Source organism: Salvelinus alpinus, chromosome 23 (assembly GCF_045679555.1).
Source record: "Salvelinus alpinus chromosome 23, SLU_Salpinus.1, whole genome shotgun sequence".
NCBI lineage: Eukaryota > Metazoa > Chordata > Actinopteri > Salmoniformes > Salmonidae > Salvelinus > Salvelinus alpinus.
Window position 1 is genome coordinate 23,746,496 of NC_092108.1, and position 15,726 is coordinate 23,762,221.

General features: G+C 42.1%; 1 protein-coding gene across 1 annotated transcript; it reads right to left on the reverse strand.

The window, feature by feature from the left end:
* On the reverse strand, positions 1-12,003 carry LOC139550618 (retinoid isomerohydrolase). Its single transcript, XM_071361619.1, has 13 exons — positions 11,907-12,003; positions 11,346-11,428; positions 8,970-9,120; positions 8,759-8,866; positions 5,194-5,335; positions 4,789-4,936; positions 4,520-4,601; positions 4,227-4,359; positions 3,887-4,038; positions 3,491-3,620; positions 1,341-1,550; positions 1,051-1,162; positions 1-620 (listed from the first exon to the last, which is right to left on the reverse strand). Exons 1-13 carry the CDS (start codon positions 11,915-11,917, stop codon positions 475-477), a joined length of 1,608 nt encoding a protein of 535 aa, XP_071217720.1. The 5' UTR covers positions 11,918-12,003; the 3' UTR covers positions 1-474.
* Positions 12,004-15,726: the final 3,723 nt, after the last annotated feature.

The following is a 15,726-nucleotide window of genomic DNA, read 5'->3' on the forward strand; positions in this document are numbered from 1 at the left end:
CAGTATTTTGATTATATTTTAATTATTCCAAACCTGAAGTGCACAGAGACATGGTACTGTGAACAAACTCATTGATTTCCAGCACTGACAACAATTGTATTAACCAATCAGGGTGTCGTGACTGAGAGGCCGCTGATGTTTTTTGCTGTGGGCTCACAGAAATAATTGTAGGAAACCTACTTATGCCCTGATACCAGCAGGCTCCATTCATACCACGAAATGGTACATTTTCATCAAAATGGACGCTCAACCATACTGAATCGTAGGTGGCAGAAAGTTAAATGACTTAAAATCATGATGGAAGATGATCAGATACTTGCCTTGTTTTTGCTGACACAACAAGCCAAGTTATTTGTAGCCTATACTTTGTCATTGTTTATTTGTTTGTTCTATTGCTGAGGGAAATGTGATGCTTAGTATGAATACCCTGGAATGGTGACTACTAGTCTTTGTGCATTGAGGATTATTGAAATGTTATTTCTTGTACATTCCGTGGAAGGTGACGGGTATAGGGCAGTCCACCTCTGCCCTGGCGATCTCCGACATGTCCTTGGCGTTGAGGATCAGCATGTACCCTGACTTCTGGGCCCCTGGGGATACTACAACGGTCAACAGAACTCCTGTGGGTCATTGGAAAAACACATGGTTGTTAGAAAAACACAGTGCCCGCCACATTGTAACTGTAACCCGTCTTTTTATGAATTATGCTGAGAACATTTTTCTAATAAATTTAAGTACCTTGTCCCTGGATAAATAGCTAAAGGGCTCTATTCAATCCGCATTGCGGAAGTTCAGTTCTACAGCGTGATTGAAATTTAAAGGCAATGTTCCTGCTTTAGAGGAGACTGCATCCACGATAAACACTGCATATGTCAGCTCAATTGCAAATTACCTCTAAATTTCTATCGCAGATTGAATAGAGCCCAATGTCTCTTAAACTCTTCTTAACACTAACACAAACACAATACTATGTATCAGTGTTTGCCCTGCACCATGCCTGTAACAGTGACAGTATAGTACACTAAGGGTACAGTACAATACTGTACATACCATCATCCTCATCCACGCCATCGGGGGTCTGCACAAAGAGAGGCTCTGAGGGGTAGGAGTCCGGCTCCTGCCACACCCAGGTCTCCTTGGTCTTCACGTTCAGCTTGATGATCTACAGCCGCATAGAGATTCCTCAAGGTCTAACATACACATCTTGGTCTTCACATTCAACTTGATGATACACAACCACAGACAGAAACTCATGGCCACTCACGTAACATGCTATGACCTCTGCCATTCAATTCTCAGAGTTTGAAGATAGATTTGTGGCAAACAACAAGACTACTCACCCTGTCAGGAATGAAGTGGTTGAGGCCCAGGGCATAGGCATATGTGTAGTTCTTCCCACCGTGCTTCTCATAGTTGATCTGAGGAAACTCAAAGGCTTGGCGGGGCCCAGAGAACAGCACCTCAGGCTCCAGCCAGATGGTCCCGTCAGTACGCATCACTGCTGTGGCCGTGGTGTACGGCAGGCATATCAGGTTCTTTCCCTGCTCCTCCTGAAACACACAGTCAGTATGAAAGAAGGTTTGAATAAGTTAGAGCAGATATACAGTGCATTCGAAAAGTATTCAGACCTGTTGACTTTTTCCACATTTCGTTACAGCCTTATTCTAAAATGGATGAAAAAAAAAATCCTCATCAATCTTCACACAATACCCCATAATGACAAAGGGAAAACAGGTTTTTAGAAATGTAGATTTTTTTTTAAACAGAAATACCATATTTACAAAATAATTCAGACCCTTTGCTATGAGACTCGAAATTGAGCTCAGGTACCAAAAAGGGTACCTAAAAATGTCTACAGCATTGAAGGTCTCCAAGAACACAGTGCCCACCGTCATTCTTAAATGGAAGAAGTTTGGAACCTCCAAGACTCTTCCTAGAGCTGGCCGCACGGCCAATCTGAGCAATCGGGGGAGAAGTGCCATGGGCAGGGAGGTGACCAAGAACCCGATGGTCACTGACAGAGCTCCAGAGTTCCTCTGTGGAGATGGGATAAACTTCCAGAAGGACAACCATCGCTGCAGCACTCCACCAATCAGGCCTTTATGGTAGTGGCCGGACGAAAGCCACATGACAGCCCGTTAGGAGTTTGCCAAAAGGCACCTAAAGACTCGTCGACAAGATTCTCTGGTCTGATGAAACCAAGATTGAACTCTTTGGTCTGAATGACAAGCGTCATGTCTGAAGGAAACCTGGCACCATCCCTATGGAGAAGCATGGTGGTGGCAGCATCATGCTGTGGGGATGTTTTTCAACGGCAGGGACTGGGAGACTAGTCAGTATCGAGGGAAAGATGAACAGAGCAAAGTACAGAGAGATCATTCATGAAAAGCGCACTGGAGCAGGTTAGGACCTCAGACTGGGGCAAAGGTTCACCTTCCACCAGGACAATGACCCTAAGCACACAGCCAAGACAACGCAGGAGTGGCTTCGGAACAAGTCTCTGAATGTCCTTGAGTGGCCCAGCCAGAGCCCGGACTTGAACCTGATCAAACATTTCTGGAGAGACCTGAAAATAGCTGTGCAGCGACACTCCCCATCCAACCTGACAGAGCTTGAGAGGATCTGCAGAGAAGAATAGGATCTGCAGAGAAGAATGGGAGAAACTCCCCAAAAACAGGTGTGCCAAGCTTGTAGAGTCATACCCCAAAAGACTCGAGGCTGTAATCGCTGCCAAAGGTGCTTTATCTGTCACGTTCTGACCTTTATTTCCTTTGTTTTGTCTTTATTTAGTATGGTCAGGGCGTGAGTTGGGGTGGGCAGTCTATGTTTGTATTTCTATGTTTTGCTATTTCTGTGTTTGGCCTGATATGGTTCTCAATCAGAGGCAGCTGTCAATCGTTGTCCCTGATTGGGAACCATATTTAGGTAGCCTGTTTTGTTTTGGGTTTTGTGGGTGGTTGTCTTCAGTCTTTGTGTGTCTGCAGATAGAACTGTTTCGGTTTTCACTTTGTTGTTTTTTGTATTTTGAGTTGTTCACTTCATTAAATAAGATGAACAATTACCACGCTGCGCATTGGTCCTCTGATCCTTCAAACTTCTCCTCCTCAGACGAGGAGGAAGACGACATCCGTTACATTATCAAAGTACTGAGTAAAGGGTCTGAATAGTTATTTAATGTGATATTTCAGTTTTGTATTTTTAATACATATCTAAAAACCTGTTTTTGCTTTGTCATTATGGGTTATTGTGTGTAGATTGATGAGGGGGAAAAAACGATTTTATCAATTTTAGAATAAGTCTGTAACGTAACAAAATGTGGAAAAAGTCAAGGGGTCTGAATACTTTCTGAATGCACTGCACACGTTGCTATCCAAAATAAAATAAATACAGGGTAACACATATGCACTTTATTGTCCAAAAATTAAGAAATAATATGTAAATGAAATGTAAACTAAAAAAAATGATTTTTAAAGAGAAGGAAATGACTTACCCTGTGGATGTCCAGTGGGATGACGTATCTCCTGACCTCTGGCTGAGGTGCCATCATGGCTGCCTTCTTCACCTCCTCCCAGTTGGAGCGCAGGTTGGCCAGCCAAAGGTAGTTATACACAAACTCAAACCTACCAGGAAACGAATGAGAATTAGTTTCCTAATCGTTTAAAGAGACAGTGTTTAAAGACCAAGGGCTAGGATTCATTAATCAATTCTTCTGAAAAAGGACATTGCTAAGGCAATTCACTTCAAATGAATGCCACCCCTGAGATCCCTCAGTCCACAATTGATCCATTCACTTATGATGTGTCATCACTTTTTATATACGCTTACAACTGCCACTGTATTGACATTGCCATCTTATGAGAGAGACAATTTTTAGCTGTTCCATTACCCTTTCCATGTACACACATCAGCCACGATGAAACCATTGTCCTCATAAGTGTTGATGTGATGGAACAGGTTGATGGGAGCAGCCTTGAACTTATGGTCAATGTATTCTCCTTGTCCTCCTCCAATGTCCTTTCTGGCGATGTGGAACAATGTCTGTGAAATGTATGTTAAAAAGTTTATTAGGTTTGACAATAATGTGTGTTAGGCTTAAGTCTGTTGTGACTGCACACGTGTGATTTGGTTCTGGGTGTCGAGACTAGGTATGATGTTACTGTACATAATGGTCCTGTATAGAAATGTGTCACTTTAAACTAAAATCTACTGAGTGTTTGCCTCCTTACCCCGAGAACCTCGTTGGACTCGAAGCAGTCCATGTAGTTGGAGCCTCGGATGCTCCAGGCACTGAGGAACTTCAGCAGGTTGATTTTCACAGGGGTCTCGACAAAGACAAAGTAGTTCTCCGACATGCCAAAGCTAAGGGTGATATGTAGACCGTTTAAGTTGGCATGCATTGTAAGTTGTTATATGGCTTAGTCAAATAACACAGAAGGAGGCATGTCCATGATCGACTCCTTGCTGTTTTGGGGACCTCAAGTTCAACTATGAACATGATGGATATGTTATTATGACCCACCTGTGCACATAGGAGGGCTTGAACCTCTCGGCACTGGGGAACTGCACCACAACCTTGGACTTTTCAATGGGGTCTGACTTGTCTGAGGAGAGAACACAAGATGCAATCAGGGCACAAGCCTTCACATTCCCTTACTATTACAAGTTATCCTATCCAGAACAAGTTAAGTACAAGTTACCTACATTTTCTAGTTTAAGAGTTGGAACATGTGCATGAATTCTGAATGAATATCTTTCATTTTCATGAATCAATTTGGACACAAGCCCAACCTTTCTGAGTGGGTGGGATTCTGACAACGTTGTAGGCCAGCGATGCTCCTTTCCCCATGCAGTTTCCGATGTTGAACACTGTTCCGTCTCTCTCAATGTGTGGGTGGGCTGTCACTCCATTGATGTTGACGTAATTGCACAAGTCCACCTGAGGGGAAGTGAAGTCATAGTGTTATTCATTATTATGTTATACATTATGCATGTGTTATAACTATTAATGAGAAGTGAGACTTCTGTCTATAATCAGTGGACCAGTATGTAACACTTCAATTTTTTTCTGTTTTTTGAGTCTGTTGAATTAGGCCAAAGGATATAGGCATACACTGGTTTCTGGTACAGTATATTGTGAATACTGTCATGAAGGGGGATGGAATTTCAGCCTTGGGGAAAAGAGGAGAGTAATACCTTCTTCAGTGTATCCAGCGTGTCAGTGTTGACTTTAGTGATGTAATTGGTTTCTGTGACGGCGTAGTAATCTTCACCAATGGGGTAAACGTTCACCAGGCAATTGTCTGTCACCTCAACACCCTTGAAGTAAGTGAAAAACCTGCACAGAGAAACACACACCAGTTTTGAAATTGATCCAACAGTCATCATTAAAATGACGATCAAGGCAACAGCAGTGAAAATATACACAATGATTGATATGAAGGATCAGATATACAGTGCCTTCGGAAAGTATTCACACCCCTTGACTTATCCACATTTTGTTGTGTTACAGCCGGAATTGAAAATGTATGACATTTAGATTTTGTGTCACTGGCCTACACACAATACCCCATAATGTCAAGGTGGAATTATGTTTTTAGAAATTAATAAAAAATGTAAAGCTGAAATGTCTTGAGTCAATAAGTATTCAACCCATTTGTATGTCAAGCCTAAATAAGTTCAGGAGTAAAAATGTGCTGAACAAGTCATAATGTATTGCGTGGACTCACTCTGTGTGTAATAATACTGTTTAACCTTATTTTTTAATGACTACATCATATCTGTACCCCTCAAATACAATTATCTGTAAGGTCCTTCAGTCAAGCATTGAATTTCATACACAGATTCAACCACAAAGACCAGGAAGGTTTTCCAATGCCTCCCAAAGAAGGGCACCTATTAGTAGAATAAAAATAGAAAGCAGACATTGAATATGGGGAAGTTATTGGTTATACTTTGGATGGTGTATCAATAAATCAGTTACAGAGTTAAATGGCTGAAATATTTTTGGCAAGACTTGAAAATGTCTGTGTAGCAATTATAAACAAACTTGACAGAGCTTGAATTCAAAAATAATAATGTGCAAATATTGTACAATCCAGGTGTGCAAAGCTCTTAGAGACTTACCCAGAAAGACTCACAGTTGTAATCGCTGCTACAGGTGATTCTAACATGTATTGACTCAGGGGTCTGAATACTTATGTAAATTAGATATTTCTGTATTTCATTTTCAATAAAATTGGCAAAATTTCTAAAAACATGTTTTCACTTTGTTATTATGGGGTATTGTGTGTAGATGGGTGGAAAAAATATACATGTAATATTAATACATTTTGAATTCAGGCTGTAACACAACAAAATGTGGAATAAGTCAAGGGGTATGAATAGTTTCTGAAGGCATTATATGGCAAGCAAATATAACCATTTACAGGATATGGGGCGGCATAGTGGTTAGAGCGTTGGGCCAGTAAACCGAAAGGTTGCTAGTGTCACGACTTCTACCGAAGTCAGCCACTCTCCTTGTTCGGGCGGCGTTCGGCGATCGACGTCACCGGCTTCTAGCCATCGCCGCTCCATTTTTCGTATATATCTATTGGTCTTGTCTTGTTTCAATACACACCTGGTTTTCATGTCCCCAATTAAGCTACTTGTATTTAACCCTCTGTTTCCCATCATGTTTTGTGTGTAATTGGTTTCATGTTAGGTGGGGTTAGCTTACACGCTCTACTTTTATGTTCCGTTTTTTGAGCGCGTTTGATTCATGTAGTGCTCTCGTTTTTTGGAACTATAATGAGTGTGCGCCTGTTCAGTATAATCTGCTCTCCTGCACTTGACTTCGCCTCCAATACACCATCCTGACAGCTAGATTGAATCCCCAAGCTGACAAGGTAAACATCTGTCTTTCTGCCCCTGAACAAGGCAGTTAACCCACTTTCTTAGGCCGTCATTGTGAATAAGAATTCGTTCTTAACTGACTTGCCTAGTTAAATAAACTAAAAAATATGTTGCAGGTTGATGTTTATTGAGATGAATATTGTTCTGGAGACAGGGCTGAGAAATTTCCACCAGAGAGGACAGCTACAAAGTCAAAATTGCCTATATACACTGCTCAAAAAAATAAAGGGAACACTAAAATAACACATCCTAGATCTGAATGAATGAAATATTCTTATTAAATACTTTTCTTTACATAGTTGAATGTGCTGACAACAAAATCACACATTATCAATGGAAATCAAATGTATCAACCCATGGAGGTCTGGATTTGGAGTCACACTCAAAATTAAAGTGGAAAACCACACTACAGGCTGATCCAACTTTGATGTAATGTCCTTAAAACAAGTCAAAATGAGGCTCAGTAGTGTGTGTGGCCTCCACGTGCCTGTATGACCTCCCTACAACGCCTGGGCATGCTCCTGAAGAGGTGGCGGATGGTCTCCTGAGGGATCTCCTCCCAGACCTGGACTAAAGCATCCGCCAACTCCTGGACAGTCTGTGGTGCAACGTGGCGTTGGTGGATGGAGCGAGACATGTGATGTGCTCAATTGGATTCAGGTCTGGGGAATGGGCGGGCCAGTCCATAGCATCAATGCCTTCCTCTTGCAGGAACTGCTGACACTCCAGCCACATGAGGTCTAGCATTGTCTTGCATTAGGAGGAACCCAGGGCCAACCGCACCAGCATATGGTATCACAAGGGGTCTGAGGATCTCATCTCGGTACCTAATGGCAGTCAGGCTACCTCTGGCGAGCACATGGAGGGCTGTGCGGCCACCCAAAGAAATGCCACCCGACACCATGACTGACCCACCGCCAAACCGGTCATGCTGGAGGATGCCAATCTTGGTGTTCTCTGGCAAATGCCAAACGTCCTGTACGGTGTTGGGCTGTAAGCACAACCCCCACCTGTGGACGTCGGGCCCTCATACCACCCTCATGGAGTCTGTTTCTGACCGTTTGAGCAGACACATGCACATTTGTGGCCTGCTGGAGGTCATTTTGCAGGGCTCTGGCAGTGCTCCCCCTGCTCCTCCTTGCACAAAGGCGGAGGTAGCGGTCCTGCTGCTGGGTTGTTGCCCTCCTACGGCCTCCTCCACATCTCCTGATGTACTGGCCTGTCTCCTGGTAGCGCCTCCATGCTCTGGACACTACGCTGACAGACACAGCAAACCTTCTTGCCACAGCTCGCATTGATGTGCCATCCTGGATGAGCTGCACTACCTGAGCCACTTGTGTGGGTTGTAGACTCCGTCTCATGCTACCACTAGAGTGAAAGCACCGCCAGCATTCAAAAGTGACCAAAACATCAGCCAGGAAGCATAGGAACTGAGAAGTGGTCTGTGGTCACCACCTGCAGAACCACCCCTTTATTGGGGGTGTCTTGCTCATTGCCTATAATTTCCACCTGTTGTCTATTCCATTTGCACAACAGCATGTGAAATTTATTGTCAATCAGTCTTGCTTCCTAAGTGGACAGTTTGATTTCACAGAAGTGTGATTGACTTGGAGTTACATTGTGTTGTTTAAGTGTAACCTTTATTTTTTTGAGCAGTGTATATTGTTTAAAAAAACGTTGGTCTTAATTTAAGGTTAGGCGTAAGATTAGCAGTGTGGTTAGGCTTAGGTTTAAAATCAAATTGTATGACTTTGTGGCTGTGCCAGGGATTGACTACCCTACAGATCTGCCTCCGGTACATGAGTCATCCCAATAAATGCCAACATGCGGCTATGTTATTCATCTGATGAGGAGGTTAGCTACCAACCTGGAGAAGATGTTTTTGCAGGGATCTGGGTAGGCGAAGGTGCCAAATTCAGTGATCACCACACGCTTTTCTGTAATGGCACGCACATAGGCATCTGTTTTAACATACCTAAAGGATAAAGGTAGAAATGGGTATCAAATCCATTAGGTTAATTAGACTCAAATGCAATGTAACCACTGATCTCTAACGGACATTATTCATCCATTCTTACTTGTTGAAGTAGGTGACTTGGCCATTTTTGAAGTCGAATTTGTGCATGAGGGCCTGGCCATCGAAGAGGTGGTAGAAAGGCTCATCTCCAACCTCAAACAGGCCAGGGCCCAGACGAAGAAGACTTCCCTTCAGAAATGAAGGAATCCTACCTGTAAATGTGAGAGAAAGGAGCTTTGTAAAAACAATTGATCAATGAACAGTTCAATGTGATTTTATCTAGAGCAGGTAACAGGTCAATTAGGGAATGTTTGTCATAGATACAATACTGTTTTCACATGAATTTCCAAGATGGCAGTGATTTATTTGCAGATGCAGTGTAATTTTCTGTGTTCTCATTTTAGGATGGTGTACAGATTGAATGTACCAGAAATCTATACTATATATACAAAAGTATGTGGACACCCCTTTAAGTAAGTGGATTTGACTATTTTAGCTGCACCCGTTGCTGACAGGTGTGTAAAATCAGGCACACAGCCATGCAATCTCCATAGACAAACATTGGCAGTAGAATGGCCTTACTAAAGAGCTCAGTGACTTTCAACGTGGCACCGTCATAGGATGCCACTTTTCCAACAAGTCAGATAGCAAAATTTTTGCCCTGCTAGAGCTGCCCTGGTCAACTGTAAGTGCTGTTATTGTGAAGTGGAAACGTCTAGGAGCAACAACAGCTCAGCTGCGAAGTAGTAGAACGCACAAGCTCAACGAACGGGACCGCCGAGTGAAGCGCGTCTGTCCTCGGGTTGCAACATTCACTACCGAGTTCCAAATTGACTCTGAAAGCAACGTTAGCAGAATAACTGTTCGTCGGGAGCTTCTCGAAATGGGTTTCCAGGGCCGAACAAGCCTAAGAACAACATGCGCAATGCCAAGCGTCAGCTGGAGTGGTGTAAACCTTGCCGCCATTGGACACTGGAGCAGTGGAAATGCATTCTTTGGAGTGATGAATCACGCTTCACCATCTGGCAGTCCGGCGGACTAATCTGGGTTTGGCAGATGCCAGAAGAACGCTACCTGCCTAAATGCATAGTGGCAACTGGAAAGTTTGGTGGAGGATTAATGGTCTGAGGCTGTTTTTCATGGATTGGGCTAGGCCCAATGGTGGAAAAAGTATAAAATTGTCATACTTGAGTAAAAGTAAAGATACCTTAATAGAAAATGACTCAAGTAAAAGTGAAATTCACCCAGTAAAATACTACTTGAGTAAGTCTAAAAGTATTTGGCTTTAAATAATCTTAAGTATCAAAAGTAAATGTAATTGCTAAAATGTACTTAAGTATCAAAAGTAAAAGTATAAATCAATTAAAATTCCTTTATATTAAGCAAGCCAGACGGCACCATCTTGTTTAAAAAAAATATTTATGGATAGCTAGGGGAACACTCCAACACTAAGACATTTGTGTTTAGTGAATCCGCAAGGTCAGGTAGTAGGAATGACCAGAGATATTCTCTTGATAAGTGTGTGAATTGGACCATTTTCCTGTCCTGCTAAGCATTCAAAATGTAACGAGTACTTTTGAGTGTCAGGGAAACTGTATGGAGTAAAAAGTATATTTTCTTTAGGAATGTAGTGAAGTAAAAGTTGTCAAAAATATAAATAAGTATTTTTACTTAAGTACTTTACAAATAAAAAAACCTGAGCTGGCGCACACCCAGAGAAAATTATTTTATGTAGCGGTGCTGACTAACGGCGAATAAACTATGAGCTATAAAAAAATAAAGAGAGTTGCGCACTATATATAAACTCCCAGTAATTTATTGGGTAAATCACCAATGTTTTGTCAGCACTTAAGGCACAGTGATGCCGAAACGTTTGTGATTTACCCAATAAATTACTGGGAGTTTATACTTAAGTACTTTACACCACTGGCTACAACATACAATGACATTCTAGACAATTCTGTGCTTCCAACTTTGTGGCAACAGTTTGCGGAAGGCCCTTTCCTGTTTCAGCATGACAATGCCCCTGTGCACAAAGCGAGGTCCATACAGAAATGGTTTGTCGAGATCGGTGTGGAAGAACTTGACTGGCCTGCACAGAGCCCTGACCTCAACCAAATAGAACACCTTTGGGATGAATTAGAACGCCGACTGCGAGCCAGGCCTAATCGCCCCCAAAATCAGTGCCCAACCTCACTAATGCTCTTGTGGCTGAATGGAAGCAAGTCCCCAGAGCAATGTTCCAACATCTAGTGGAAAGCCTTCCCAGAAGATTGGAGGCTGTTATAGCAGCAAAGGGCTGACCAACTCCATATGAATGCCCATGATTTTGGAATGAGATGTTTGATGAGCAGGTGTCCACATACTTTGGTCATGTAGTGTAGTAAAATTAACACAACCTGCTTCATATGACCAAATAAATATGTAGTTAACAAACCTGTAACTGTTGCAGGGACAGGCTCTGATAACTCCTCAACTGTCTCAAAGATCTTCTTGTAGCCACCAGCAGGGTGCTCAAATCTGCTTTGTGAAGGGAAAAAATGTAGTAACTGAAGCCCAGGGCTCTCCAACCCTGTTCCTGAAGAGCTACCCTTCTGTAGGTTTTCAATCCAACCCTAGTTGTAACTAACCTGTTCAGGTAATCAACCAGCTAGTTATTAGAATCAGGTGCACTAGATTAGTGTTCAAGTGAAAACCTACAGGAGTGTAGCTCTTCGGGAATAGGGTTGGAGTGCCCCGCTTTAACCTATAAAAGGTCAAACCAACACTGTCCCAAAGGAGGAATTTCTCAAACATAATTCAAAATGCATACATTCATACATATTTTCTCTTTATTGAGTAAAGCAACACACATTATTCCAAATAAAATTTGGTCTACTTGCATGAAGAATGTTAGATTTTTCAAAGTTGACATTTTCCACTTTATCCCTATGGTTGACCCTTGACAGCGTGAGAGTTCAGACATGAATCCAGACATAATAAATGAACCATCACTCACCGGCTGACCATGGTTCCTCCTTGTTGTGGGAGCACAGAGACACACACTCACTCACATACAGATGGCTTCAGATCACTTCTGAACTGGAAGTCTTGGCGCTCCAAGGGGGTTTAGGGTCTTTATACATCGAGCCCCTCTCTCTGTCTCGACCCTGAGTGGCTGGAACCTTTCTCTTGACCAATCAGGTTGCACCGTGAGAAAGAATGCCATTGTGCCAATATCCTTAGCTTGGTTGCACAATGGTGGCCCTCTAAAACCGGATTTATTTTGCCTGAATATTTCACAAAATCAATAGGCCTGTGTTTGTCTGGCAAATGTGTTGCAATAACATAAGATGTGATTGTTCAATCATTTATATATTTACCAAACCACAGTAGCAGGGAGAGCCTATAGATACATTTAATGGCATTTCACTAAATTAATGTAATTATTTTCTACTTTCCTGTAGACTACATTTTGTAACTGGGATAGATTTACCTTGCCCTCCTGCTCAATTGACTATTTGGCAGAACATTAACAATAGTCAAACGGCACCAATTTCAAATGGGCCTTATACTCTTGACTTGTATATATGCATGTGTGATTCAGAGTTACTGTGTAACTGCTTTTCTCGGCTGAGTTTTGCTTATTTAAATGTACATTTCTACAGAGTACGGAGTCATACAGTACTTTGTGTACATTGGGGTCTATAAACATTAAGTCCCCTATGTATGGGACTTTGAGCGGTTCTGGACTGGTTCTGACCGACATTTTTGTGTACAGAGCACTTGTTGAATGACACAACATGAATTGCTGTGCACACCGTGAAAGCTCTGATTGTCCCGCTTCACATGTCACTCTCCGCTCTCTTCTGAAATGCAGTATGTGAAATCTGACACCTTATTTGCATAGGGAGGTACACATCACATTTTCTGGGTGTCAATTATGTACCCCCCCACACACACACACTTCTGTTGAATAGGAAAAATACATATTTAATATTTGTATCATATTTGTACTGTGTATTTGAGCTTGTGTCCTCAAAAGTGACTACCAGAAAGTTGAGATTTTAATATTTTTGGCAGCATAAGCATTACTAGGTACTGTTTATGGCCCTCTCATGATAAATAAATAGTTTTGGGTATGTCTACAAGTGACATTAGTCATGATTTTAAAGTAGGAAAATGTGTCTAAAAAATACAACATAAGACCATGTTATTGTTTTGCACCACATCAGTAACTAAACACTGTAGAGGTCAAATTGTTTTTACCAACATCTAATCATGTTCATATTAAAATACTGGGTACTATTTTGTGTAGTGTGAATAATGTAATTGATAGCATCATGGCAAACAAACTTGTTTTGACAGTTATTTTGTAAGGAACAGAGGTAGCCATCAGAACTTTGCCAGGGGCACACAATTTGCTGTCCTCATATGAGCGGGTTGCTTTTCCCCAGGAGACTAAAGAACAATGTGGTGATTGTCCTCTGCACATGTCCAGAGTAATAAGCCCCTAGCTACCTGGATTATAGCTGGTTGCTTTTTTAGACAGACACAGGCAACTTCAAACTCGGACCAAAGAACAATAAGCAAGTAGCCTCAGTGATAAATAAACGATCATTAGTATCCAATTACATCACTAACAAATTATAAATCACGAATAGTATAATTCACAGATCAAAGGGGCAGGTTTCAAGGGATAAATACACCTAACATATTTTCACGTGGACTAGAAGTAAGCATGCATCTATGTATCTATGTATAAAGATCCAGGACAACAACCTCTCCCTCAACGTGATCAAGACAAGGGAGATGATTGTGGACTACAGGAAAAGGAGGACAGAGCATGCCCCCATTCTCATCGACGGGGCTGTAGTGGAGCAGGTTGAGAGCCTCAAGTTCCTTGGTGTCCACATCAACAACAAACTATCATGGCCAAACAGTCGTGAAGAAGGCACAACAAAGCCTTTTCCCCCTCAGGAGACTGAAAAGGCCGACCACTAAAACAGGTCCTCAGATCCTCAAAAAGTTCTACAGCTGCATCATCGAGAGCATCCTGACTGGTTGCATCACTGCCTGGTATGGCAACTGCTCGGCCTCCGACCGCAAGGCACTACAAAGGGTAGTGTGTATGGCCCAGTACATCACTTTGGCCAAGCCTCCTGCCATCCAGGACCTCTATACCAGGCTGTGTCAGAGGAAGGCCCTAAAAATTGTCAAAGACTCCAGCCACCCTAGTCATAGACTGTTCTCTCTGCTACCGCATGGCAAGCGGTACTGGAGTCTAGGTCCAAAAGACTTCAAAACAGCTTCTACCCCCAAGCCATAAGACTCCTGAACAGCTAATCAAATGGCTACCCAGACTATAAGCATTGCCCCCCCCCCCCCCTCTCTCTTTTACGCTGCTGCTACTCTCTGTTTATTATCTATGCATAGTCACTTTAACTCTAACTACATGTACATATTACCTCAATTACCTCCACTAACCGGTGTCCCCGCACATTGACTCTGTACCGGTACCCCCTGTATATAGCCTGCTATTGTTATTTTACTGACTATTTTTTACTTTTAATTTTATTTATCTATTTTTTACTTAACACTTATTTTTCATAACTGTATTGTTGGTTAAGGGCTTGTAAGTAAGCATTTCACTGTAACACCTGTTGTATTCGGCACAAAAGTATAAATTTTTCATCAAACTAAACGGCTGCCACAGCTGATCATGAAAAACTCTGTGAACAGAGGGTCACTCACTCTCTAAAAACGTTTAGATGAATACCAAATCCATTGTTACGTTGCTGTGGCAGAAATTTGTACCAAACACAAACACTGAGCGTCAGAGTGAAGCTTTGGGTGGGAATATAAGGCCTATTGTTGTTGACGCGCATAAAAGGAGAGCTTTGATTTTCTACACTGCATTCCTGCAAAGATTTGCTTAAACCATCTAAGTCTCAGTTGACACATGTTACTGTGCCCATTCTGGTTGAAAACATAGTCAATATCCACATAACACTTGTCAGCCTAATAACTTTCAAATCAATGACCTCAACAATAAAGCCATTGGTTACCAACACCTCTCACATGAACAGTGATTAGCCCTACTGTAATATTGTAATAAAATCATGAATACATCCATATCCTATTATTTCCTACTGATGTAAAGTGATATAAACCGACCACTAAAACAGTTGAAAATACAGTGGGGAGAACAAGTATTTGATACACTGCCGATTTTGCAGGTTTTCCTACTTACAAAGCATGTAGAGGTCTGTCATTTTTATCATAGGTACACTTCAACTGTGAGAGACGGAATGTAAAACAAAAATCCAGAAAATCACATTGTATGATTTTTTAAGTAATTAATTTGCATTTTATTGCATGACATAAGTATTTGATCACCTACCAACCAGTAAGAATTCCGGCTCTCCACAGACCTGTTAGTTTTTTTTAAGAAGCCCTCCTGTTCTCCACTAATTACCTGTATTAACTGCACCTGTTTGAACTCGTTACCTGTATAAAAGACACCTGTCCACACACTCAATCAAACAGACTCCAACCTCTCCACAATGGCCAAGACCAGAGAGCTGTGTAAGGACATCAGGGATAAAATTGTAGACCTGTACAAGGCTGGGATGGGCTACAGGACAATAGGCAAGCAGCTTGGTGAGAAGGCAACAACTGTTGGCGCAATTATTAGAAAATGGAAGAAGTTCAAGATGACGGTCAATCACCCTCGTTCTGGGGCTCCATGCAAGATCTCACCTCGTGGGGCATCAATGATCATGAGGAAGGTGAGGGATCAGCCCAGAACTACACGGCAGGACCTGGTCAATGACCTG

What these genes read in the sequence shown, in the direction of transcription:
- LOC139550618 (XM_071361619.1), bottom strand. An exon ending in TGCAAAAACATCTTCTCCAG is followed by an intron (nt 5,336 to 8,758) that starts GTTGGTAGCTAA and finishes TTCTCTGTGCAG; the next exon opens with GTTTTTCACTTACTTCAAGG. An exon ending in GATGTGTGTACATGGAAAGG is followed by an intron (nt 3,621 to 3,886) that starts GTAATGGAACAG and finishes GTTTCCTGGTAG; the next exon opens with GTTTGAGTTTGTGTATAACT.